Source organism: Bombina bombina, chromosome 3 (genome assembly GCF_027579735.1).
Source record: "Bombina bombina isolate aBomBom1 chromosome 3, aBomBom1.pri, whole genome shotgun sequence".
In the NCBI taxonomy this organism is placed as follows: domain Eukaryota; kingdom Metazoa; phylum Chordata; class Amphibia; order Anura; family Bombinatoridae; genus Bombina; species Bombina bombina.
Genome location: NC_069501.1, coordinates 203,078,753 through 203,106,410, shown reverse-complemented (window position 1 = coordinate 203,106,410; position 27,658 = coordinate 203,078,753). Strand labels below are relative to the sequence as shown.

The following is a 27,658-nucleotide window of genomic DNA, read 5'->3' as shown; positions in this document are numbered from 1 at the left end:
TCACTATCCCAACTTGTTTTATGTCACTTTAATACTTAGTAGAGCACCCTTTTGCTGTTATGACCTGCTGCAAATGAGATGCATAGCTAGTAGCATGTTGAGCCTCCTTTAGCCTTCAAAAAAGCCTGAATTCGTCTAGGCATGGATTAAAAAATATGCTGAAAACGTGGAGGTATTGTGTACCATGCAGACACAAGTGTGTCACACAACTCCTGGAGATTTAATGAAGGTGTCGGTCTGCAGTGAATAGCCCTTTCCAGCTCATCCCAAAGATGTTCAAAAGGATTGAGATCCGGGGACTGAGCGGACCATTGCAGCAAAGAAAAGTCATTTTCATGTTCCGGGAAGCATCCCATAGTGATGTGTGTTTTGTGCACCGGTGCATTATCCTACTGAAAGTAACCATCTGCCTTAGGATAAACTGTCAACATGAATGGATGCACTTGGTCAGCAATGATATTTACGTACGCTGTGGAATTCAGGCGTAAATCTAGAGATATCAGTGGACCTAACGTGTGCCAGGAAAAGATTCCCAACACCATAATACCGCCCACCAGCTTGCACAGTTTTCATCAGACATGATGGGTCCATGGATTCACACTGTTTTCGCCATCAACATCACATACTAGGAACTTTGACTTGTCAGTCCAAGCTACCTTTTCCAGTCTTCAATGGTCCAGTGCTGGTGTTGTTGTACCCACAGAAGGTATGCTCTCTTTTTCTTCTCTAGTAACAACAATACCCAATGTGGCCACCAGCTGTTGTAGCCCATCCGTGACAAGGTGCACCTTGTGGTGCATTGCAATATGTTTTTCTCCGCACCAAGGCATAAATCTGGTGCGATTTGTGAAATTGTGGCCTTGCTTGCACAAGTCTAGCCATCCTCCTCTGACCTTTGTCATCAATGAGCGTCTTTCTTCCACAGGACTGCTGCTAACTGGATGTTTTTTGTTCATTGCACCATTCTCAATACATCCTTTAAACTGCGGTACATGAAAAGTTCAGAAGTACTACCATTTCAGATACACTTCGTCTAGCATGTCTTGCACCTACTATAATGCAATGTTCAAAGTCCATTAGATCACTGCTCTTCCCTATTCTCGCAGTGGTTTGTGCACTTAACTGATAGTAGGAAGTTTGTTCTGCTGTATTTATACCAAAACTCTGGCCACGTGACGTGCAACGTAGTGGACCGAACAATTTGTGTACACAGCAGGGCTGTACCTAATAAAGTGGCGCACAGTGTATATATGGATATATAGATATAGATAAATATATATATATCTCCCATGTGTATCTGTACTCTCAATACAATTTGGTCAACGACCAGGGTGCCCAGTCAATATATCAATAAGTATCAACAATCAAGGACTGCACTCACTGGCTTCAGATAAATGATAAATTATTTAATAGGTGGTGACGTTTCGGGGTTCGCAGACCCCTTCCTCAAACCCAACACAGTGCAAATGAATCATGGTGACTTTTAACACAATAAGCCCCTCCCATCTCACAATCCAAAAAATTGCGCCAAAAACTGTAACCATGGCAACCAGGTGGTTGCCTGGAAACCATTATACACAAAGCTATATAATATAATAAATAAAGCACAACATAAGTGAAATATATTCATCACAGCAGTTATTTCTAAAATAAAGAATTAAAACCCAATAGTGTAATAAGTGTATATTAAAATCTTGCATAATATCATTCCTTCTAGTTCAGAATCAAAGTTACCTAGCAGGTCCTATCTTACATTAGTGTTTATATTTGTAATGTTCAATCAGGTATAATAAGGCGTAATAAGTCATCTCTCTAAATAGTGATGGCAATTAATAATGATGGCAATTAGCTTAAAACAACCTCAGCTCCATTCAGTAGTGTACCACACAGGACAAAGTATATACCATTTAGTGTATATATAATATAATTTTAATTTTATATATAACCATAATTGCTGTACCTTGTTAATAGATGGCTATTGTTTATTATTCCTTTGTGGACCTCATTTATCATAAAACCATTAGCACTTATGATATACTGTTAGCCAAACATACCTAAATAGGCATAGGGATTAAATAATGTCACAAATAGATTGTGTAACATATACATAGCACAACTATTCATCAAAGTGTGTAGGAATTCAAGTGTAAAAAGCTAGCTTGGTTGTCAATATAGTCACTTACTTAGTGAGATCCTAATCGTTCTGTCAGATGTAGAACTCGGAGCAGTTAACAATCTGTAAACAATACCTTCAGTCATTTGGGCGCAATTACGGAGCAAGCCACAGTTGGAAAACGCATGGCTAATTAGTATATTCTGAATGCGTGTGTGTCATTCCCCAAGCGGCTTGTGATGTTTGCAGAGGCGGAGCTGCTCAGAAATTTATGCAGTGCTAAATGTTTCTTATTAGCGCGTGTAGAGGACAGCAACATAATATCAGGGTTACATCTACATATACAGAGTGTTACAATCTAGGCTCATGAAGTATTAAACAATTACCCTTATATAAATCAACTTGGGTTTATGTGTGGCTATAGGTTTATTTAATACATGGCTGTAGGTGTATTTAATGCAGCAAGCATATATATGTCCCACTATGTTTCACTTGTGGGTGTATTATTATTATTATGTTGGGGAACAGTGTAAAATCAGATCTTTAGATAACATTATGAAGTACACTACACATTTGTTACTATAAGGAGAAGACAGCCTAAAAATATAGATCACTATAGGTATATTGTAGCATATGTAGAATCCATATTGGCCAATGTTATGTAGCACTCCCATTACAGAGCTGGCAGTGTAACTAATCACTGTGTGGTATCACCATACATTATGCAATTATGGTTACATATAAAATTAAAATTATATTATATATACACTAAATTTTATATACACTGAATGGTATATACTTTGTCCTGTGTGGTACACTACTGAATGGAGCTGAGGTGGTTTAAGCTGTTTTAAGCTGTTCTAATTGTTTGAGAGATGACTTAATATGCCTCACTATACCTGATTGAACATTATAAATGCAAGATAGGACCTGTTAGGTAACTTTCCGAACTAGAAGGAATGATATTGTTCAAGATTTTAATATATACTTATTACATTATTGGGTTTTAATTCTTTATTTTAGAAATAACTACTGTGATGAATATATTTCACTTATGTTGTGCTTTATTTATTATATTATATACACAAAGCTATATAATATAAAAGTATATATAATATATATAAATATTTAAATATGTGTATATGTATATATATATATATATATATGTGTGTGTGTGTGTATATATTATATATATATATATATATGCTTACACCTAGATTACGAGTCTTGCGTTAGCCTTAAAAAGCAGCGTTGAGGGGTCCCAACGCTGCTTTTTAACGCCCGCTGGTATTACGAGTCAGGCAGGAAAGGGTCTACCGCTCACTTTTTTCCCCGCGATTTTAGCTTACCGCAAATCCCCTTATGTCAATTGCGTATCCTATATTTTTAATGGGACTTTCCTAACGCCAGTATTACGATCACCTGAAAAAGTGAGCGGTAGACCCTCTCCTGTCCAGACTCCTACCGCATATAAAAGTCAGTAGTTAAGAGTTTTATGGGCTAATGCCGTAACATATATCTCTTAACTAAAGTGCTACAAAGTACACTAACACCCATAAACTACCTATTAACCCCTAAACCGAGGCCCCCCTCATCGCAAACACTATAATAAAATTATTTAACCCCTAATCTGCCGACCGGACATCGCCTCCACTTTAATAAATGTATTAACCCCTAAACCGCCACACTCCTGCCTTGCAAACACTAGTAAAAATGTATTAACCCCTAATCTGCCGTCCCTAACATTGCAGACACCTACCTACATTTAGTAACCCCTAATCTGCCGCCCCCAATGTCGCTGCTACTATATTAAATGTATTAACCCCTAAATCTAAATCTAACCCTAACCCCCCTAACTTAAATATAATTTAAATAAAACGAAATTAAATTACTACTATTAAATAAATTAATCCTATTTAAAACTAAATACCTATAAAATAAACCCTAAGAAAGCTACAATATAAATAATAATTATTTAATAACTATTGTACCTAGTTAAAATAAAGTTGCCTGTAAAATAAAAATAAAACCTAAGATAGATACAATGTAACTATTAGTTATATTGTAGCTAGCTTAGGGTTTATTTTATAGGTAAATATTTAGTTTTAAATAGGAATAATTTATTTAATTGTAGTAAATTTATTTAGATTTATTTAAATTATATTTAAGTTATGGGGTGTTAGGGTTAGCCATAGGTTTAGGGGTTAATACATTTATTATAGTGGTGGCGACGTTGGTTGCTGCAGATTAGGGGTTAATAAATTTAATATAGTTGCGGCGACGTTGGGGGGGCAGATTAGGGGTTAATAACTATAATGTAGTTATCCCCCTAATGGATCAGATATTGCTCGCAGACATCCCAAAGTGTTGCTGTGTCCATGTCCATAAGTGTGTAGATTGGAGAGAGGTTGGGCCCACACGAGAGGACCAAATAGTCAAATACCAATATGTGAACCAGAGTGGCCCAGAAACGATATCCACCTAAAAATTTAAAAAAAATATAGTGCAGATAACGCCAAATAAATGTTACATAAATGGAATAAGGCTTACCAATAATCAGTCAACGCGTTTCAGGCTTAATCTAGGCCTTTATCAAGATAAGGCCGAAACGCGTCGACTGATTATTGGTAAGCCTTATTCCATTTATGTAACATTTATTTGGAGTTATCTGCACTATATTTTTTTCACATTTTTAGGTGGATATCGTTTCTGGGCCACTCTGGTTCACATATTGGTATTTGACTATTTGGTCCTCTCGTGTGGGCCCAACCTCTCTCCAATCTACACACTTATGGACACAGCAACACTTTGGGATGTCTGCGAGCAATATCTGATCCATTAGGATCTGGGTCACTATTTTTATTTTATTTTCACTATTTTTCACACACATTTTTCACATAAGATTTTTGAATTTAGCCATTTTTTTGGAGTAATTGTCATTTACACAAGTGCATCTTTTTATATTTTTTCATACATTTTTTATATTTTTCATTTGGATATCCTATTTTTTCCTAATTTTTGCACTAACCCCTTACTTTTGCACTGACACTTTTTATTGCCCTACCGGATTCCTTCAACATTATTCTGGACACTGTCTTTATAGGATTTCTTTCACAATCTACATATTTGGGTCACCGACCTACCACCATTGGAACTTATACCATCAATTGGACACCCTCATCCAATTTTCTGTGATATCTGTGATTTTATGTGCATCCATAGATAGTTTTTTTTTATCCCATTTGACTCCAACTGCATCTTACCATTGTTTTAGATACCATTGTTTTTATTAACACCATACTGTTTTTATTTTTTATTCTTTACCATTGTTTTATATTGTACACTGTTCTACTTCATGGATCCATGAATTACATTTACTGTATTTATTTGCTCAAGTTTATTAAATAAGCGTTTTATTATTGTACTATTATTGTCTATTGATTGTAATCCCTTTGCCTCCGGTCTGGTAGGCGCTTGGGGGATTTCCATTTATTAGCTAAAAAAAATTTAGGGCAGGATCTAGAAAGAGCATACATTTGTAAACAACTTTCTAATTTACTTGTATTATCAATTTTGCTTTATTTTCTTGGTATCCTTTTTTGAAGGAGCAGCAGTGCACTACTGGGTACTAGCTGAGCATATTGTTAAGCCAATGACAATAGGCATATATGTGCAGCAACCAATGAGTATCTAGCCCCAGCTACTAAACATACCTAGATATGCTTTTCAACACAAAATTGAATGTTCTATCTGGATTGTGAATTAATGTTTTGGGGTTTTGTGTCCCTTTATTTGTATTGTAGTTTTAAAATCAGTGTTAACGTTTTATGGTTAGGAATATGGCGGAAATGTTCTGTATCTCTAGTGTACTTGCTGATGAAAATGCTAAAGAACACAAGTTATATCCGATTCTCCTAGCTGTAAGGGACATTCGGTTCTTTTTAACAGAAGTAATATATATTTGTGGGAACATTCAGAAACAATGTTAAAATATTTTGTGAAAATATGGCTTGACTGTTTTATTTTTAATAATAATTATAAATTACATTTAGCACAATGCTCAGACTGACTGATAATGACTCGTTTATTTTCCAGGGGTATTTTAGTTCCCGGTGGTTTTGGAATACGAGGGACAGATGGTAAACTTCAGGCAATAACATGGGCTAGAGAAAGAAAAATACCTTTCCTTGGTAATATTTTTAATAATAATAATAAATATACTAAGAATAGTACTTATAATGTGGAGGCATTGCATTTGGTAGACAAAATGAATAATAATTGGTGTCATAATAATAGCCTAAACCATTAATCTTACTGCTCTCTATACTATTGTTTCTCTTATTTGATAACTAATGACAAAATCTTCAGCTAAATTTAGTGCATGATATATAGATAGATTCATATGAATGTATTTTTAATATTTCCCTATTTATTTACATAAACATGCACATGTATGTCTAAAAACATGCCAGAAAACCTATTGCCAACTTGAAATCATGACTCGGTTCCAATTCTGTCATGTGCCTATACCCAATCGGAAATTACAAGTCATGAACCACATTCCAATCCATAAAATATTTACATTGAACATTTCATTCAGACTTTTGGCTTCCTTTGTATTGCATTTCAGTCCATTAGATGCATGGCTGTTTGAACTGGTTAAACCACTTTAGTTACATACTTATTACATACATGCAAACATAATATGCACTGCTGTTGTGAAAACATAGCAGCTATTTGATTTCATATTGATGACGACTCCCTAATGATTTAAATGCAAATAAAAAATAAGGCTCACACCAGTAATCCACTAATAACAATTTTATTAATCAAAAAATCCAAAGGATTGTGGTTAACCACAAGGGTAATACAATGTGATGCATTTTGGTTTGAAACCTTAGACTACAACATTAACACTAACAGGTCTTTGCTAAAAACCAATTAGGGACAGATATGTGGCTTCTAAAGCCTACCGTGTACCCTTACAGTTGTCAGAATGTTTTTGCTAAATTGTTTTACTACAAAGTAATAAAACATTATGGGCTAGATTACAAGTGGAACGCTAATTTATTGCACACCCGCAAACGGGCAAATTTGCCTGTTACGGGAGCGCGATAAATGACCAGCCATTACAAGTGGCTGGTTATTGCCACCACGAGCTTGCGCTAGCCATTATCATTTAAAAAATTAACCAGAGGTCAGGCCTCTTTTTAATTTTTTAAATGCCCCCCAAAATAGCAAAATAGCATGTGATATCCCCTTTAAAAAAACAAAAAAAAACTGCACTAAGCAGTTTTTGGGGGCTAAAGTTGGGGTGTGTTTTTTTTGCGTGCGCTTGTATTACTAAGTTGAGCGCAAATATTGCTTGTAATCGCTTGTAATGCGATTGGGTCAGCCAGACCTTGCTGAATGCGGAGAGCAATATGCTCTCCGTATTCAGCGTTGCACCAGCAGCTCTTGTGAGTTGCTGGTGTAATGCTGCCCCCTGCAGATTCTGTCAATCAACCCGATTGAGTACAATTGAATTGTAGCGATGTCTGTCTGCCTCCTCAGAGCAGGTGGACAGGGTTATGGAGCAGCAGTCTTTAGACTCGCCAGAAACACGGGCCCTCAAGCTCCATTCGGAGCTTGATAAATGGGCCCCTCAATGTGTTTACAGTACCTCTAACCCTATATTTGAACCACTGAAATTATAGGCACAAACTTACTGTAATTAATTAATGTAATAAATATATCAGTACATTAGAGCAGAAAAGAGGATAACAAATTATTCATGATATTAAATTCTATGTACAGGTGTAAATATGAAATTCCAAAATCCAAAATTTTAAGGCACACAAGATCCGGTTACTGTTGCACTTACCTACTGCTGCTCTAGCAAAAACCAAGGGGTTTCTCTACCTCAATTTATGCTCTATGCATGTGCAGTTCATCTAAACAAGCATCCTTCTACGGTTGCCACACTCACTCCCCTCTCTAAATCCAGGGCCACTTTATGTTCCATCTACACTCCTCTCTCACTGGCTCCACTGTCACACATCTCTATCATGTTTTATCATGTTTGCATCTAAAGGGGAGGAGAGTCCACGGCTTCATTCATTACTGTTGGGAATTAAGAACCTGGCCACCAGGAGGAGTCAAAGACACCCCAGCCAAAGGCTTAAATACCTCCCCCACCTCCCTCATCCCCCAGTCATTCTTTGCCTTTCTTCACAGGAGGACGGCAGAGAAGTGCCGTAGATCAGAGTAGTCTCTTATGGAGGGTAGTACTCTTTGGAATGGGACTGGAGTTTTAAGTAGTCCCGTCAGCCTCTCAGTGAGAGCCTGGGTGAAAGTTAGAGTCAGGAGATGCAGGGAGAGTCTTTCTGCGAACCCATCCCGACTCATTTTAACAGCTCCACAAGCAGTCAGCGTTGGCGAGTTTCGCTGCCTGCTTTTTACACTCAAGTCCATGTCAGGAGCGAAGCTACTAACCTATCACACTTGAAGGGTTGTGTTCCTGTTCTACGGTGTAGATTCTGGTAAGATCGTTTCATTTTTATTATATAATGAAAACACGGAAGACAGGGTCACAGTGTGACACCTTTTATCTTTTAAAAGAATCAAGGGTTAATATTCCTTTAAAGGGGATTATTGAACAGGGGGGTGGGGTTATACATATGGTTTATTGTGTCATTGCTGGGTTATGTGCGAGATGAGGCTCTGGCAATGTGTGGAACTTTCAGGAGACTTACTGGAGTATGGTGCAGCTTTTTTTGTCGCATTTTCTCGTTAGGCAGAGACTGTTCCTGCCGGGCATTCCATGTGACCGGGTGTGGCTATCTACTTCCTCTGTTGATCAGCGGCGCAGGATACGAAACGGTTTCTGTAGACCTGGTCATAGGAGGTGGTGAGTACCCGGCCATTGGAGGTTATAAAGGTGCCTATTTATTAAGTTAATCCAGTCCTTAATATCAGCGCAAGCTATGGAGGACTCTGACACGTTAAAGGGCTCGCACTCTTTAACTAGGTCTCATTTCTGTTTTTATTGTGAGGAGGTTCTGGTAGAACAGCCTGCTCAACTATGTTCCACATGCCTTAATAAAGTTACGACATCTAAGACCAAACGGATGTCTAGTACTACTCCCCAATTCATAACACTGTGCGATCTGTGTTCTTATCGCAGAAACTGAAGGGTCTCTGCAGAAAGAACGGCAGTGGCAGTTAAAATTATTTTTTTGCCTGCACTTTTAATTTCTACCTGCAGGTGTCACTGTTCCATTCTATCTCAATGTAAATATTTTCTACATTCCTCTCTTTTCAATTTCCTCCCACTTCCTGAACTCCAGTGCGGTACAGGGTAACAGCACATTGCAGAAAAGGTAAGTCAGGGCTTAACAAATGTATTCTAGGAGTAAAGGAGTCAACCAAAATACTTAGCAGACAGATTTTCTTTTGTTCTTTAATAAGTGTGTGTGTATATGTTGTGTGTGTGTATATGGTGTGTGTGTATATGTGGTGTGTGTGTGTGTATATGGTGTGTGTGTGTGTGTATGGTGTGTATGTATATGGTGTGTGTATATGGTGTGTGTGTGTATATGGTGTGTGTGTATGTTGTGTGTGTATATGGTGTGTGTGTGTGTGTATGTATATATTGTGTGTATATATGGTGTGTGTGTATGTGTGTGTATATGGTGTGTGTGTGTATGTGTATATGGTGTGTGTGTATGTATATGGTGTGTGTGTGTATACGGTGTGTGTATGTGTATATGGTGTGTGTGTGTGTGTATATGGTGCGTGTGTGTGTATGGTGGGTGTGTGTATGGTGTGTGTGTGTGTGTATATATGGTGTGTGTGTGTGTATATATGGTGTGTGTGTGTAGAGATCACAGAAGCTGAAACTTTACCAAATAAGTTAATTGGATATGCACAGTATTGGACAAATGGGGTTGTGGACACTTACCAAGCCTTTTTCAGTATACTGTGAATATTCCTTTAACTCATTTGGGAAAAGCTTTAGCCTTTTGTCATGTATAACATATTTTTTATTTATTTTTTTAAACGGGTTTGTATTATATTATTTCCAGTGTTGTTGTTTTTTTTTTTTTAAAAGATCTCTTTACTGGAATCAACTCTGAATTTGTAATAAATAAATAATATACAGTTATGTGTGTGTTTGTATGTATGTGTATATATATATATATATATATATATATATATATATATATATATATATATATATATATATATATATACACACACACATATACATATATGTATATATATATATATATGTGCGTGTGTATATATATATATATATATGTGTGTGTATGTATATATATATATATATATATATATATATATACTTCTAAGTGTCATCCTTTAGGAAGCATATATTATACATCAGCAGTAATAAAATTAAGCATATAGACCCCAGCAGTACAGTAGAGCAGGTTCCCAGGCAGACTGACACTGTAGGAACGTATAGCATACATCAGCGAGGCTATACATTAACCTGTCCTCATGCACACTGAGTAAGGGCAACAAACACAGCAACACTGGCTCCTTAGAGACACTGCAGAACATTTTTCAAAAAAAAATTATCATCGCAGAAAATTAAAAAGGACTGCCTCTGGGGTACTACTGAGCCGTCTACCTTTGAGGGGTCCCCGTCCCGTGAGGTGCGTTGCCTGCATCCATCTCCTATTGCACATGCAGTGACCCAGGGTCCAACCATTACTCCTGCGGGAGTGATTCGTTGGCCATCAGATTTTGCGGATCAACTGCAAACAGCGGTATCGAAAGTGATCCATGCCTTATCATGTTCTGCTAAGCGCAAGCGTAGGGCGTACCATGGCGGCCTGGCCCAGGGGTTGTCTACGCCTGAGAATAATTTGGAGGCATTATATGATGACGAGACCCACTCCGACTCTTTGGAGGAGGCCCCTTCTGGGTCGGAGTCCGTGTCATCTAAACATCTGGCTGCGAAGGAGCCTGACTTTAGGTTTAGGATGGAAAATTTGTGCTTTTTGCTGAAACAAGTGCTTGCTACTCTGGAGGTACCGGAGCCGAAACTTCCAGAAGAACCTGCGATTCCTAAGCTTGATAAAGTATATTAGGACAAGGTGGTGCCTCAGGTTTTCCCGGTTCCTGTTAAGATGGCAAATAGTATTAAGAATGAATGGGAGCAAGTAGGTTCTTCCTTTTCCCCTTCTTCTTCCTTTAATAAACTGTTTCCTGTCTTGGACTCTAAGTTGGAACTGTGGGGTACTGTCCCTAAGGTGGATAGTGCTATCTTCATGCTCGCAAAGCGGACTACTATTCCCCTGGAGAATAGTTCGTTGTTTAAAGAGCCCATGGATAAAAAGTTTGAAAACATATTAAGGAAAATGTTTCAACATACAGGGTTTGTTTTTCAGCCGGCAGCGGCCGTAGCCACGGTCGCCAGAGCTGCGACATATTGGTGTGAATCCCTGTGTGAAATGGTCGAGGGGGATGCTTTCATCAAAGAGATACAGGACAAGATTAAGGCGATGAAAATCGCCATTTCTTTCATATGTGATGCCAATATGCAAATTATCCGCCTGAACACTAAGGTGTCAGGTTTTTTGGTTTTAGCCCACAGGGCTCTGTGGCTAAAGTCTTGGTCTGCGGACATGACCTCTAAATCGAGGTTGTTGTTGCTGCCTTTTCAAGGTAAAATTCTGTTCGGTCCAGGTTTGGATTCGATTATATCCACAGTTATGGGAAGCAAGGGAGCTTTCCTACCGCAGGATAAGAAGGCGAAGCCTAAAGGATCTACTTTTCGTCCTTTTCGTGCGGACAAGGCCCAGCACCAGCAGCCCACCGTGAAAACGGACCAGTCCAAGTCATTCTTGGAGTAAGTCTAAGCAGAGCAAGAAGCCCGCCGAGACAAAATCGGCATGAAGGGACAGCCCCGACCGGTCTCTGGACCAAGTAGGGGGAAGATTATCTGTCTTCTCAGAAGCATGGTTTCAGGACGTTCAGGATCCTTAGGTTCTGGACGTTGTTGTCCATGGCTACAGGATAGGTTTCAGATCCCATCCGCCCAGGGGCAGATTCCTCCTTTCAAACCTGTTTTCAAGACCGGAAAAGAGAGAAGCCTTTCTAGAATGTGTGAGAGATCTCTCCTCTCTAGGTGTCGTTGTACCAGTACCCCAAGCAGGGGTCTAGGGTACTATTCAAATCTTTTTGTGGTTCCCAAGAAGGAGGGCACGTTCCGCCCGATTCTGGACCTAAAGTGTTTGAACAAGTTTCTGAGTGCTCCATCGTTCAAAATGGAGACGATCAGATCTATTCCGCCCCTAGTTCAAGAGGGTCAGTTCATGACAACCGTAGACTTGAAAGATGCTTACCTTCATGTGTCAATCCACAGGGACCACTTCAAGTTCCTAAGATTTGCATTTCTGGACCAACACTTCCAGTTTGTGGTCTGGCGACGGCCCTGATAGTCTTCACGAAGGTTCTGGGGGCACTACTTGCAGTGGCCAGAGCCAGAGGCATTGTTGTGGCGCCCTATCTGGATGACATCCTAGTCCAGGCACCGTCGCTCAGTATCGCAGAGGATCATTCAAGGGCTCTTCTTTTTTTGCTCTAATTTCACGGTTGAAAGATCAACTCAGGAAAGAGTTCCCTGATTCCCAGCAACAGGGTGGAGTTCCTGGTACGATAATAGACTCCATGACGAATTTTCTCACAGACCGTCGACGCATTAAGATTTCGTCCTCTTGTCTTGCCCTTCAGTACTCCTCAAGCCCCTCGGTGGCTCAGTTTATGGAGGTAATCGGACTTATGGTCTCCAGCATAGACATCATTCCATTCACCAGATTCCATCTCAGACCTCTTCAGTTGTGCATGTTGAGACAGTGGAACGGCGATCATTCAGATCTATCTCAGCAGATATCCATAGATGATTGGACCAGGGACTCCCTCTCTTGGTGGATCCGTCCGGAGCAACTGTCCATGGGGACATCCTTCTTGAGACCGTCCTGGGAGATTGTGACCACGGACGCTAGTCTGGCAGGATGGGGAGCTGTTTGGGGTGCCAGGATGGCACAAGGAAAATGGTCCCGGGAGGAGTCTCTCCTTCCGATAAATATTCTGGAACTCTGAGCAATCTGCTCTGAAGGCATGGCCTCTTCTGGGGTCGTTAAGCTTCATCAGATTCCAGACCGACAACATTACCTCGGTGGCTTACATCAACCACCAGGGGGGTACAAGGAGCTCCCTAGCTATGAGGGAGTTGTCTCAGACCTTGGAGTGGGTGGAGTCCCACATCTGCTCGCTCTCAGCGATTCACATTCCAGGTGTGGACAACTGGGAAGCAGACTTTCTCAGCAGGCAATCCTTCCATCCGGGGGAATGGTCTCTTCACCCTGAAGTGTTTGCAGAGATTTGTCTCAGGTGGGGAACGCCGGAGATAGACCTCATGGCGTCCAGAGTCAATTGCAAGCTACCCCGATATGGGTCGAGGTCCAGGGATCCCCAGGCAGAGCTGGTAGATACCTTAGCGGTGCCTTGGGGGTTCAACCTAGCTTACTTTTTTCCACCATTACCACTTCTACCTCGTGTATTGGCACACATCAAACAGGAGCTTCGGCCATTCTGATTGCTCTAGCGTGGCAGCGGAGGACGTGGTTTGCGGATCTGGTGGGGATGACATCCTCTCCGCCGTGGAGGTTGCCCTGTCTCAGGAATTTGCTGGAACAGGGCCCCTTTCATCAAAATCTTGATTCTCTGAGACTGACTGCGTGGAGATTGAACGCCTAGTTTTGGCCAAGAGAGGCTTTTCGGAAAGTAAGATTGATACTCTCATTCAGGCAAGGAAGCCAGTCACTCGTCACATCTACCATAAGGTGTGGAGGACTTACTTGTCCTGGTGTGAGAAGCATGGATATCCTTGGCATAAGATGAAGGTATCCAGGAATCTATCCTTTCTCCAAGACGGTTTGGAGAAGGGTCTTGCCGCTAGTTCCTTAAAGGGACAGATTTCGTCATTGTCAGTCTTGTTGCATAGGAGACTCGCTGAGCTTCCTGACATCCAATCTTTTGTTCAAGCTCTGTCTAGAATCAGGCCTGTCTTTAGACAGAAAAGACAACACAATGGATAGTGTGTTCGAAACGAGAGGTGCGCCTATTCTATGCTATTCCCAAAGAATAAATTCTAATTATAGTATGATTTGTAAAATATGATCCACCGATAAATATCTATAAATGTGTGTATAACCAACAATAACAAATAAGTGCAATATATATAAATGAATACTTAAATAAATTCCTTGATGTTGTAAGCACAATCATCCATATGTATAGAGTGTACCACAAATATAATAGTCCCACAATTCAGAAGAGGCAGAGAAGATGGCCCCAAAACAAACAGCGGCTCTCTCCACATTATGCGTGAGGATAGACTTCGTCCTGGAAAAGACAAAAAGAAGAGGCGCTCTGGTGCAGATAAACCCAACAATATGTGAGCTTTTCCACTAGAGGGTAAGCTATATACTCACAAGGATGTTTGCACTTCCAGTGCAATAATTTGCAAGCCGAAGCTTCAGAGCCGCTCGGCTGACTCTTTCTCTCCCGGTCTGCTCCTGGCGATGAACACGCCCCTAAGTGAAGTGAAACACAAGACACCTTTGGTGCAGATTACCCCGACCAGTGTCGGACAAACAACAGTGAGCTAGATATATATACTCACAAACGTGTGTGCACCATCAGTGCAATATCAGGCGGACCGAAACTTTATAAAGCCGTTCGGCTGACTTTCAGCAATGGTAACAGCTGCTGAGCAAGTTAATTAGATCAATATGCAGGGTTGGCTGCCAAACAGGGAACACGCTGCTTGTAATAGAACAATCTACGATCCTTCTCGCACCAATCTCTAGTGTCCAGTCGGTGCAATAATTCCAAGCAAGGTAGAACAATATAAAAACTTTTATTAAAATCTTAAAAATTTCGCTATGCGTTTCTCAGCTGCAAGCCGTTTCATCAGGCTACATAAATTTTGTGAACTACCTTGCTACCTTAAAAAGGCTAGACTGACCAATGAAAATAGTTTACACATTACACACCCACAATAACATGTGCATTAATCAGATTGGTACAACACCTCTCACAAGAGCTAAACGACTAACAGGATTGTACTTCAACCATCAATGATACATTGTTACAAGTGATATTTAAAATACAACCCACAGATTACAATGTTAACAACATTATACAACATTTTACAAATGATACGTAATATACAGATTCATATCCTATATTTGATACGCAAAATGTGCACGATGGTCTACGTTTAAGAGATCTCTCTTACTATATGCATGACTGCCCCCTTACAAATGTAATCGGCAAATGAATGATACTAGCACTAAACTATTGCTACATAAGACTAAAGATATCCTAATAATACTGCAATATTACCGTACCTAACTCATATGTGATTTGAATGTGATAACCTAATACATGAAAATTGTTATATGATAAATGTATGTTAGTGTTCATTTAAAATTGGTAAGTCTTGAAATATTTCTAAACATTTGAAGTTTATATTAGTAGTTTTGAAAATCAAATAGTTTGATATGTAAAAAAAATGGGTATTGAATATAGAGGGTGATATTAATTTTGAGAATAAATTACAATACAATCCTAAACTTCAACTTCGGGACCCCCCATATTGGGAATTTTCATTAATGTGCATAAGTGTATCTAATAGTATAATGCTAATGACACTAATCTCCCTATACTAGGGATTTTCCATTAGCATATATAAATGTAATTAATATGTGGTGTTAAAAGTGGTGCTATGATAACAATACAACTATTTAGTGATATTGTGTTGCCTATAAGTGTGACCGTTAAATTTTAATAATGGTGGTGCCATACAAAATAGTAATAATAACATTAAAGTAATAACAATAGTAACAATAGTTACTTTAATGTTATTATTACTATTTTGTATGGCACCACCATTATTAAAATTAATATCACCCTCTATATTCAATACCCTTTTTTTTACATATCAAACTATTTGATTTTCAAAACTACTAATATAAACTTCAAATGTTTAGAAATATTTCAAGACTTACCAATTTTAAATGAACACTAACATACATTTATCATATAACAATTTTCATGTATTAGGTTATCACATTCAAATCACATATGAGTTAGGTACGGTAATATTGCAGTATTATTAGGACATCTTTAGTCTTATGTAGCAATAGTTTAGTGCTAGTATCATTCATTTGCCGATTACATTTGTAAGGGGGCAGTCATGCATATAGTAAGAGAGATCTCTTAAACGTAGTCCATCGTGCACATTTTGCGTATCAAATATAGGATATGAATCTGTATATTACGTATCATTTGTAAAATGTTGTATAATGTTGTTAACATTGTAATCTGTGGGTTGTATTTTAAATATCACTTGTAACGATGTATCATTGATGGTTGAAGTACAATCCTGTTAGTCGTTTAGCTCTTGTGAGAGGTGTTGTACCAATCTGATTAATGCACATGTTATTGTGGGTGTGTAATGTGTAAACTATTTTCATTGGTCAGTCTAGCCTTTTTAAGGTAGCAAGGTAGTTCACAAAATTTATGTAGCCTGATGAAACGGCTTGCAGCTGAGAAACGCGTAGCGAAATTTTTAAGATTTTAATAAAAGTTTTTATATTGTTCTACCTTGCTTGGAATTATTGCACCGACTGGACACTAGAGATTGGTGCGAGAAGGATCGTAGATTGTTCTGTTACAAGCAGCGTGTTCCCTGTTTGGCAGCCAACCCTGCATATTGATCTAACTAACTTGCTCAGCAGCTGTTACCATTGCTGAAAGTCAGCCGAACGGCTTTATAAAGTTTCGGTCCGCCTGATATTGCACTGATGGTGCACACACGTTTGTGAGTATATATATCTAGCTCACTGTTGTTTGTCCGACACTGGTGTCTTGTGTTTCACTTCACTTAGGGGCGTGTTCATCGCCAGGAGCAGACTGGGAGAGAAAGAGTCAGCCGAACGGCTCTGAAGCTTCGGCTTGCGAATTATTGCACTGGAAGTGCAAACATCCTTGTGAGTATATAGCTTACCCTCTAGTGGAAAATCTCACATATTGTTGGGTTTATCTGCACCAGAGCGCCTCTTCTTTTTGTCTTTTCCAGGACGAAGACTGTCTTTAGACAGTCTGCTCCCCCATGGAGCTTAAATTTGGTCCTTAAAGTTTTGCAGAGGGTTCCGTTTAAGCCTATGCATTCCATTGATGTTAAAATTCTGTCCTGAAAGAATCTCTTTCTGTTGGCCATTGCATCGGCACGCAGAGTATCTGAGCTGGCTATTTTGCAATGTGAGCCCCCTTATCTGGTTTTTCATGTAGATAAGTCTGTGTTTCGCACTGGTTTGGGGTTTCTTCCCAAGGTCGTTTCTAATCGTAACATTAATCAGGAAATAGTGGTTCCTTCTTTGTGTCCTAACCCTTCTTCCTCTAAGGAGAGGTTACTTCATAATCTGGATATGATTTGTGCTCTGAAGTTTTATCTTCAGGCTACGGAGGATTTCAGACAGTGTACATCTCTTTTTGTGGTGTATTTAGGTAAGCGCAAGGGGCAGAGAGCCTTTTCTAATTCTTTGTCCTTTTGGTTGTTGAGCTTGATTCGCTTGGCCTATGAGACAGTGGGACATAAGCTTCTTTAGAGGATCACGGCTCATTTAACCAGAGCTGTGGCTTCTTCTTAGGCCTTCAAGAATGAGGCCTCTATGGAGCAAATTTGTAAGGCGGATACCTGGTCCTCCTTACACACTTCTACAAAGTTTTACAAATTTAATGTTTTTTCTTCTGTGGCAGCCGTTTTTGGGAGAAAGGTTTTGCAGGCTGTGGTGCCCTCAGATAAATAAGGTCCGCCCCTCCCGGTTTCATTCAGTGTTCTCCAAAGCTTGGGTATATGTTCCCAACAGTAATGAATGAAGCCGTGGACTCTCCTTCCCTTTAGATGGAGAACATAAATTATGCTTACCTGATGATAATTTCATTTCCATCGAGGGGAGGAGAGTCCACGGCTCCTGCCCGTATCTCCGATGGGCGGACCTAAATTTTATTGTCTTCTCGCACCATTTATACCCTGATATTTCTCCTACTGTTCCTTGTTCCCTCGGCAGAATGACTGGGGGATGAGGGAGGTGGGGTGTCCTGCCCCGTGTGTAGGAGGTTGGATCAGGTGGCTTATTTCTGTAAGGAGCAGCATCTGCTGCTCTGTGGGCTCTGTTCCACCTATTGGAAATAGGTCTCTCAACGTAGAGAATGTCTAAGAGAGTTGTGACAGGTCTTCCTACGGATCTATTGTACTTTTCTCTGTTCCAGGTCCTAGGGGGTTCTCCTTCGGAGTGCCTTATTTTGGAGGAACGGATTGGGTTGGCACCCAAGTTCTGTTGGGGTGCGGGAGTACCCCCTTTTCTTTCCATTCCCTGGGGGCTTGTGGTTGGGGTCTTTCTGCCCCCCCCTGTCTATCAGACATGTCTGTCGCTTGGGCTGGTCTGGTGTTGGAGCAGGATCTGAGATCTGTTGCTCTGCTAATTCGTCCTCGTAGCATTCGAGGTACGGTAAGCCTCTTTGAGGTTTCTATAGGTTCAAGTTTGTGGGAAGGACTGGCGGCTCTTAGATAGCCTGCAACGTTATCCACTGGTTAGTGGATTCTTAGCAATCTGAAGGATCCTATCTTCAGCTGCTTTCTACTTGCCCTGCAAGTATTTAAGTTCAGAGTCATTTTTAGATGACTGCAGCGTGCAGTGTTTTTGCTTCAGGTGTTGTTCGTCAGACCTATCTGAGCTTGCTGCACGAGGTTTCGTTCTGAATATTTCGGTATTCTGAGATACCTTTTTGCGACTTGGGGACCTTCGTCTTCAGTTGCTTTCTAGAGTGCGGTTGCACTGTTAGGGGAAGATCCTCTCTCTGTTTCAAACTTCCGGCCTTATGCTGTGGCTTCTGTATTTCTGGGGTCTGAGTGTTGCCTCCCCTTGTTTCTATGAGACTGGTTGTATCTCTGTTAGCCTGACCCGGTTTCTCTGTTTTTTTGCTCTGTGTTTTTATTTAGGACTCGTTGTGCCCTTTTTAGTTTGTTTTTTTTCTGGAGTTCCTTTTGCTAGCTGGACAGTTAGCTCAGCATACTAATGCACTGTGGCTACTCTGTACTGTAGCAAACCGAGAGTTGCAAGTTCGATCCCCGGCGAGGTCTACTCAGCCTTTTCTCCTTTCAAGGTAGATAAGATGAGTAGCCCCTTGAGTCCCTTAAGGGGGATTAGCCGTGTATTACAAGTACAATCATGTTTTCTCCATGTCTTTTCTTCTTTGTGGAAGAATACAGTAGCTGGTTCCCTTTCTTTAGTAAGGGGTGTGTTGTTTGGAGACCGACTGCTGGGCGACGGTGTCTCCTGGAGGCTGATTTCCTGCGGGCTCTAGCAAGGCTTGTGGACTATCTGCGGGTCAGTGTCCTTGGGCTTTTTCCTTTTTTTCAAAGTTGTTCTCTGCTTCGGACGAAGCTAGATTTTGTTGGGTAGGGGTTTTCAGGCCTAGTGCCCTCAGAATGGGCCGCCTCTTGTACCCTCCCGTTTTTGCATTCAGTATCCTCTATAGCTTGGGTATTGTTTTCCCAAAAGTAATGAATGCAGCTGTGGACTCTTTCCATTTATGAAGAAAAACATAAATTATGCTTAACTGATATTTTTTTTTCTTCAGATGGAAACATTCCACAGCTCCCCGTTCGTGTTTTGATGTGGGGCGGCCGTATTTTTGTTCTTCTGGCACCTTTTTCACCCTGATATTTCTTCTACTGTTCCTTGTTCCTCGGCAGAATGACTGGGGGATGAGGGAAGTGGGAGGCGTATTTAAGCCTTTGGCTGGGGTGTCTTTGCCTCCTCCTGGTGGCCAGGTTCTGAATTCCCAAAAGTAATTAATGCAGCTGTGGACTCTTTCCAACGGAAGAAAATAAAATTATCAGGTAAGCATAATTTATGTTTTATGTAATATTCATATTTAATTAAGTGTTTTACTGTGCATTTACTGTAAACATTTTACTTTCCAGTGTTCTGCACATAGCAGAATATGTTCTATGTAATTTTTAAATAGATATTCCTATATATATATATATATATATATATATATATATATATATATATATATATATATATATATATATATATATATATATATATACCTATAAATAATCATAAATAAAGAGAGAGAAGCGTTCAACCTGGGAACGAACAATAGAATAATAGCTTGTTCTATGGCTAGTGGCCACCCAAGAAGCAGCCTCTTTTGCTTTAAAATATGCCTTTCACAGATGAACTTTCCTGAAACATATCAGTCTGATCCTGACTTAACAGTACAGTCCAGCCCCGAAATACCAGGCAATCTCTCTCTGAACGAGAGAAACAGCAAAACCCCAGACGTACGTTTCGGCCTATTGTGGGCCTCGTCAGTGAGGTGCAGCCATATCCCTCTAGGCACATTGAGCAACGGGTAAGTGTCATAATTTGCATAAATAAAAAGAGAGAAGCGCTCAACCTAGGAACGAACAATAGCATAATAGCTTGTTCTATGGCTAGTTACCACCCAAGAAGCAGCCTCTTTTTGCTTAAAATATGCCTTTCACAGAGAACTTTCCTGAAGCATATCAGTCTGACCCTGACTTAACAGTACAGTCCAGCCCCGAAATACCAGGCAATCCCTCTCTGAACGAGAGAAACAGTAAAACCCCAAACGTATGTTTCGGCCTATTGTGGGCCTCGTCAGTGAGGTGCAGCCATATCCCTCTAGGCACACTGAGCAACGGGTCCACGTCTGGATTCTCGCATCACACTTAGGGAGACTTCCCTACGTGTCATAATATGCATAAATAAAAAGAGAGAAGCGCTCAACCTGGGAACGAACAATAGCATAATAGCTTGTTCTTTGGCTAGTGGCCACCCAAGAAGCAGCCTCTTTTTGCTCAAACTATGCCTTTCACAGAGAAGAACTTTCCTGAAGCATATCAGTCTGAATACAAATAAAGAAAGCCCAGTCCAGCACACAGGTCACTGCACGCCACGTAGGGATACCACCACACCCTACCATAAATTCCAAAACATTCCAAATAATGTGGCAGCAAAAGTAAAGTCAAATAGGTTTATTCAGCACAGAAGACACATGCAACGTTTCGGGAACTCCTTCCCTTAATATTGCAATAAAATGTGTGGTACAAAGCATCTTAATATAACCCTCAGCCACCAGGGGGCAATAGAGGGTTATTAACATATTTAACTCTTTAATGGCCACAATTGCTCTAGTCAGTGTATCACAGAAAATAGACTGCAATCACAAAAGAAATGAACTGATACTATACAACATATTAAAATAATTCATAACAATGGTTACAAAATTATGTAACCAAAAATCTTACTATTTAATTATCTTTACAATACATACATAGATACAGCAAGGCAATTACCAAACCATGGGCAATAGAAGTTAGTCATAACAATTTTGCTAAATGCAAATGCAGATACATCTCCATCATGGAAATTAGGTAATAAACATTGGATTATAAAAATATTGGATTATAAAAATACAGACAGGTTCCAGTCCTTATTTAAACCATTTGGTTCTAAAGTGCCTAACTCATATATCCGAAAAACACTCTTTTTGATGGAGCAAGAGTTTCCTATTACCACCTGGGGTAACACGTTATAAAAACCGGTCTCTCATCTCTCTCAATCTTAAATCAAATAATGTTTTTTCAGTGACTATTCTTTGTACTCTCAATAATTGACTCCTTGGGAGTGCCTTCAATAAAGCCATGGTGTGAGCACTGTCAAAATGTAAAATGCTATTACGATCAGTAGGTTTTCTAAACAGATCAATCTTTAAGGATCCCCCTGAATTAATGATCCTGGTGTCAAGGAAAACAACTTCTTCCTCACTGTATGAGAGCTTACATTTCAGGTGGCTAGTAGAGCTATTGAGGTCAATAACAAAAGATATCAGGGTTCCAGCGTCGCCCAACCATATACCAAAGATATCATCGATATAGCGCCACCAACAGGCGCCATATCAAATGAAATCTAAATGAGAAAAGACAAACTTCTCCTCAGATAAGTTCATAAGTAAATTTGCATAGCTGGGGGCGATGCTGGAACCCATAGCAGTTCCCTGATTTTGCAAAAAATTGTCATCTTCAAAAAGAAAATAATTGAAGTACAGCACAAATTCCAATAATGATATAAAAAAATAAATTCACCATAAGCATGTAGTACAGATTTAACAGCACCCACTCCACTGATGTGGGTGATGGAAGTGTACAAACTTTCCACGTCCAAGCTGAATAAAATGAATTTACTAGTGTCCAAATCCAATGCTTCTATTTTAAGCAAAAAAATCGCTGGTATCCCTTAAAAAAGAACTTGATTTTTCTACATATGGTCTGAGAATCTTATCCAAATATATAGACACATTAGAGGAAGAGGAAATAGGCCTATGGATGAAACAATGGGACGGCCAGGAGGAGTAGTCAAATTTTTGTGCACCTTCGGTAATGTATATAAAACCGGGGTGTGGGGGTGTTTTATATAAAAAAACTTTATCAAATCATTGCCAATGATACCATTTTTCTGTGCATTCAGTAAAATCCTTTTAAATTCTCTCTGGATGGAAAAAATAGGGTTACACAGCAATTGTATACCTGATTATCACTTAACTGATCTCTAATTTCCCTGATATAGTATTACTTATCTAAGATGACAGTATAAGATGTTTGCCTTTTAAGCAAGATTCATCATAATTCAAGGTCTGCACAATGTGTTTATATTTATTTTTATTTTTAAAGGAATTAGGCATTCTCTCGTTTTGTAGCTTACTTTTCAAAATATTTACATCATGCATGACCAGTTTAACAAATGTTTCAACCCCATGATTTGTTTGTGCTGGTAGAAAAGACCTTTTATTTCTTAGCCCAACTTTTTTCAAACTTAGGCAATTACTATCATCATTAATGGGTGAAGAAACATTGTCAAATGTTAACATTTTCAATTTAATATTACGAAATAATCTAAAAAGGTCTTTAGAGTAGTGATGCACCGAAATGGAAATTCTGGACGGAAACCGAATCCGAAAATCCGGGATGCACTTGGCCGAACACCGAAACATTTACCGAATATGTATTTTTTCAAATTATTTTCAAATTAGTTTTTTTTTTTTTTTTTTTTGCATAATTAGAGCCAATAAAAAAAGCCCACACTTTTATTGAAAGTAACACACAGAAATTGAACAAAAATATCTTAAAACAATAATATGCTACACAATAATTTTACCAAGAAAAAAAAAAAGGCAAAAATGCAATTTTCGGCCAAAATGTTTCTGCGACCAAAATTTTGGTGCATCCCTATTTAAAATAATTATAAATATCAATATACTGTATTATTCTTCATTTAGTTCTATGTAACAGAATCATATTTAACAGTTTTTTTTTTTTTACAAATTATTCAAATAAAGTATAGTCTTAGAAAACTCATTATATGCAGAACAGTAAGTCAAGTAATAAACTTAAACAGCAGCTCTAGGCTAGCATCAAATTTTAAACATGCTACACAATAATTTTACCGAAAATAAAAGGCAAAAAAAACGAAAACCGAAATAGCCAAAAATGCCATTTTCAGCCGAAACTTTCTGAGGCCGAAATTTCGGTGCATCCCTACTTTAGAGAGTTGGAAGAAATTACAATCACTTCTGGGGCAATATGATAACCCTTTGTTAAAGACCGCTAAATTCTCCCCTGAGATATATTCATTTGATTAGCAACATTAGGGGAATATCAGTCTGATCCTGACTTAGCAGTACAGTCCAGCCCCGAAATTCCAGGCAATCCCTCTCTGAACGAGAGAAACAGCAAAACCCCAGACGTACGTTTCAGCCTATTGTGGGCCTCGTCAGTGAGGTGCAGCCATATCCCTCTAGGCACACTGAGCAACGTACGTCTGGGGTTTTGCTGTTTCGTTCAGAGAGGGATTGCCTGGTATTTCGGGGCTGGACTGTACTGTGAAGTCAGGATCAGACTGATATGCTTCAGGAAAGTTCTTCTCTGTGAAATGCACATGTTGAGCATAAAGAGGCTGCGTCTTGGGTGGTAACTAACCATAGAACAAGCTATTATGCTATTGTTATTTCCCAGGTTGAGCGCTTCTCTCTTTTTATCTATAAATAATCATGTATATATAGGTATATATATTGTACCCAAATAACATCAGATATATGCAGAAATATTTATTTATGAATACATTTAACATATTGTGCTATGTGAAGAACATTGGAATGTGAAATATTCATATTTTCATGTCAGGTTACATGAGAATATGCTGTCGGGTTCGTGTGAGAGTGGGGTGTTTTTTTCACTTTTTTACTCCATTGACTTCTATGGGGAAATAGGTTATCCTGGGTGTGATATTGTAAGTTAGGCACAGCGTTAAGAGAGAGATAGATGCTTTGGTAAAAGGAGAAATTTTGGGAATAATTTAAGAGGAGACAACAGGGGAAGATGCAGGGAAGTGTCATAAGTTCAGGATTTCACTTTGTTCACAAAACTGTATTTTTTGTATGTTTTGTATTTTATTATAATAACATAACCATTGTATGCTTATTGTGTTGGATTAAGGAGCGTGCAAGTTACAGATAATTAAAATGATATTTTTGTTTCAGGAGTCTGCTTGGGAATGCAGTTAGCAGTGGTGGAATATGCAAGAGAGGTTCTGAAGTGGAAAGGTGAGATAACCATTTTGTTCTTTTGTCTTAATATACAGTGGATATAAAAAGTCTACACACCCCTGTTAAAATGTCCGGTTTCTGTGATGTAAAAAAATGAGACAAAGATAAATCATTTCAGACCTTTTTCCACCCTTAATGTGACCTATAAACTATACAACCCAATTGAAAAACAAACTGAAATGTTTTAGGTAGAGGGAAGAAAAAATATAAAAATAAAATAATATGGTTGCATAAGTGTGCACACCCTTAAACTAATACTTTGTTGAAGCACCTTTTGATTTTATTACAGCACTCACTCTTTTTGGGTATGAGTCTATCAGTATGGCACATTTTGACTTGGCAAGATTTGCCCACTCTTCTTTGCAAAAACACTCTAAATCTGTCAGATTGCGAGGTCATCTCCTGTGCATAGCCCTCTTCAGATCACCCCACAGATTTTCAATGTGATTCAGGTCTGGGCTCTGGCTGTCATGATCCAGCCTAGAATTAAACCTGGGACCTGTTTCTATTTCTGCTGCTGTTCTTTCCCAGCCTGTTGTCTTACCTCTTTGCCACCACATGGCTTGATCACAGGCTAAGAATATTGGGTTTTTCTGTTTGCTGCAACTTTGGCTCTCTGGCTCCACCTGCTTACCAGCTGAAACAAATCATATAATCAGCAGCCTGCTATATTTGGGAGGTTTGCTTGCAGTTCTGGGCCTTGACATTGAGTGTTATACTCTGACAGACCCCCTGGTCCTGTTTCCTGATGGAAATACAGATTTTTTGGATTTCCTGGTGCCTGATTTCTGCTTCATTTTGTGACTACTTTTCTGGATATTCCCTTGGCACTGTGTTTCGTTTTTGGACTGATTTCCTGGCAATTGATATTGGCTAATCCCCTGATATTTCCTAAGGACTGATTCAGGTACTTTTGCTTGCTTGTTACCTGATACTACAGCATATGCAAGTATCCTGCCTGTTATTACAAAGATCTGCATTCCTGCCTGTTATTACAGAGTTCCAGTCTACAGCATATGCAAGTATCCTGTCTGTTATTACAAGGATCTGCATTCTTGCCTGTTACTACAGAGTTCCAGTCTACAGCATATGCAAGTATCCTGCCTGTTATTACAAAGACCTGCATTCCTGCCTGTTATTACAGAGTTCCAGTCTACAGCATATGCAAGTATCCTGCCTGTTATTACAATGACCTGTATTCCTGCCTGTTACTACAGAGTTCCAGTCTACAGCCTATAGACTTTGCCTTATCTAATTTGCATATTTCTGCATTGCTAATTATCCTATCAATAAAACCATCACCTTTATTTCCTAAAACCTTGTACCTGTTTAATCATACCAAAAAGGAAAGATTCACGCAGACAAAACACAACTTTAACCCCAGAACCTGACACCTCTGCACAACAGCTCCCAACTCCTGAACCTGTTCCCTTGCAGAGTAATGCACTGGGTGGGCCATTCAAAAACGTTAATCTTCTTCTGGTGAATCAGTTCCTTTGTTGATTTGGATGTATGGTTTGGGTCGTTGTCATGCTGAAAGATGAAGTTCCTCTTCATGTTCAGCTTTCTAGCAGAAGCCTGAAGGTTTTGTGCCAATATTGACTGGTATTTGGAACTGTTCATAATTCCCTCTACCTTGACTAAGGCCCCAGTTCCAGCTGAAGAAAAACAGCCCCAAAGCATTATGCTGCCACCACCATGCTTCACTGTGGGTATGGTGTTCTTTTGATGATGTGCAGTGTTGTTTTTGCGCCAAACATATCTTTTGGAACTATGGCCAAAAAGTTCAACCTTGATTTCATCAGACCATAACACCTTTTCTCACATGCTTTTGGGAGACTTCAGATGTGTTTTTGAAAAATGTAGCCTGGCTTGGATGTTTTTCTTCGTAAGAAAAGGATTTCGTCTTGCCACTCTACCCCATAGCCCAGACATATGAAGAATATGTGAGATTGTTGTCACATGTACCACACAGCCAGCACTTGCCAGATATTCCTGCAGCTCCTTTAATGTTGCTGTAGGCCTCTTGGTAGTCTCCCAGACCAGTTTTCTTCTAGTCTTTTCATTAATTTAGGAGGGACGTCCAGTTCTTGGTAATGTCACTGTTGTGCCATATTTTATCCACTTGATGATGACTGTCTTCACTGTGTTCCATGATATATCTAATGCCATGGAAATTCTTTTGTACCCTTCTCCTGACTGATACCTTTTAACAATGAGATCCCTCTGATGCTTTGGAAGCTCTCTGTGGACCATGGCTTTTGCTGTGGGATGCGACTAAGAAAATGTCAGGAAAGACCAACTAGAGCAGCTGAACTTTATTTGGGGTTAATCAGAGGCACTTTAAATGATGGCAGGTGTATGCTGACTCCTATTTAACATGATTTTGAATGTGATTGCTTAATTCTGAACACAGCTACATCCCCAGTTATAAGAGGGTGTGCACACTTATGCAACCACATTATTTTATGTTTGTTTTCTTCCCTCCACCTAAAAGATTTTAGTTTGTTTTGCAATTGAGTTGTACAGTTTATAGGTCACATTACAGGTGGAAAAAGTTCTGAAATGATTTCTTTGTCTCATTTTTTTTACATCACAGAAACCTGACATTTTAACAGGGGTGTGTAGACTTTTTATATCCACTGTAGTATTAATTGATTGAGTAAGATATTATTTATGGTTCTCAATATGCAATCCATAGTAAAGTTGGAATTTCAGAATGTACAATTCTGAGGAGTTAAATTCATGTATATATGTAGTTAT

The 27,658-nt window shown here is 39.3% G+C and overlaps 1 protein-coding gene across 2 annotated transcripts in view; it reads left to right on the top strand.

Moving 5' to 3' along the window:
• Positions 1–27,658, top strand: part of CTPS2 (CTP synthase 2) — a 721,417-nt gene that overhangs the window by 340,349 nt on the left and 353,410 nt on the right. For both annotated transcript variants that reach the window (XM_053706085.1, XM_053706084.1), the window contains exons 11-12: positions 6,209–6,303; positions 24,830–24,892. In XM_053706085.1, coding sequence (XP_053562060.1) covers positions 6,209–6,303; positions 24,830–24,892 — 158 coding nt within the window. The remainder of the gene's footprint in view (positions 1–6,208; positions 6,304–24,829; positions 24,893–27,658) is intronic.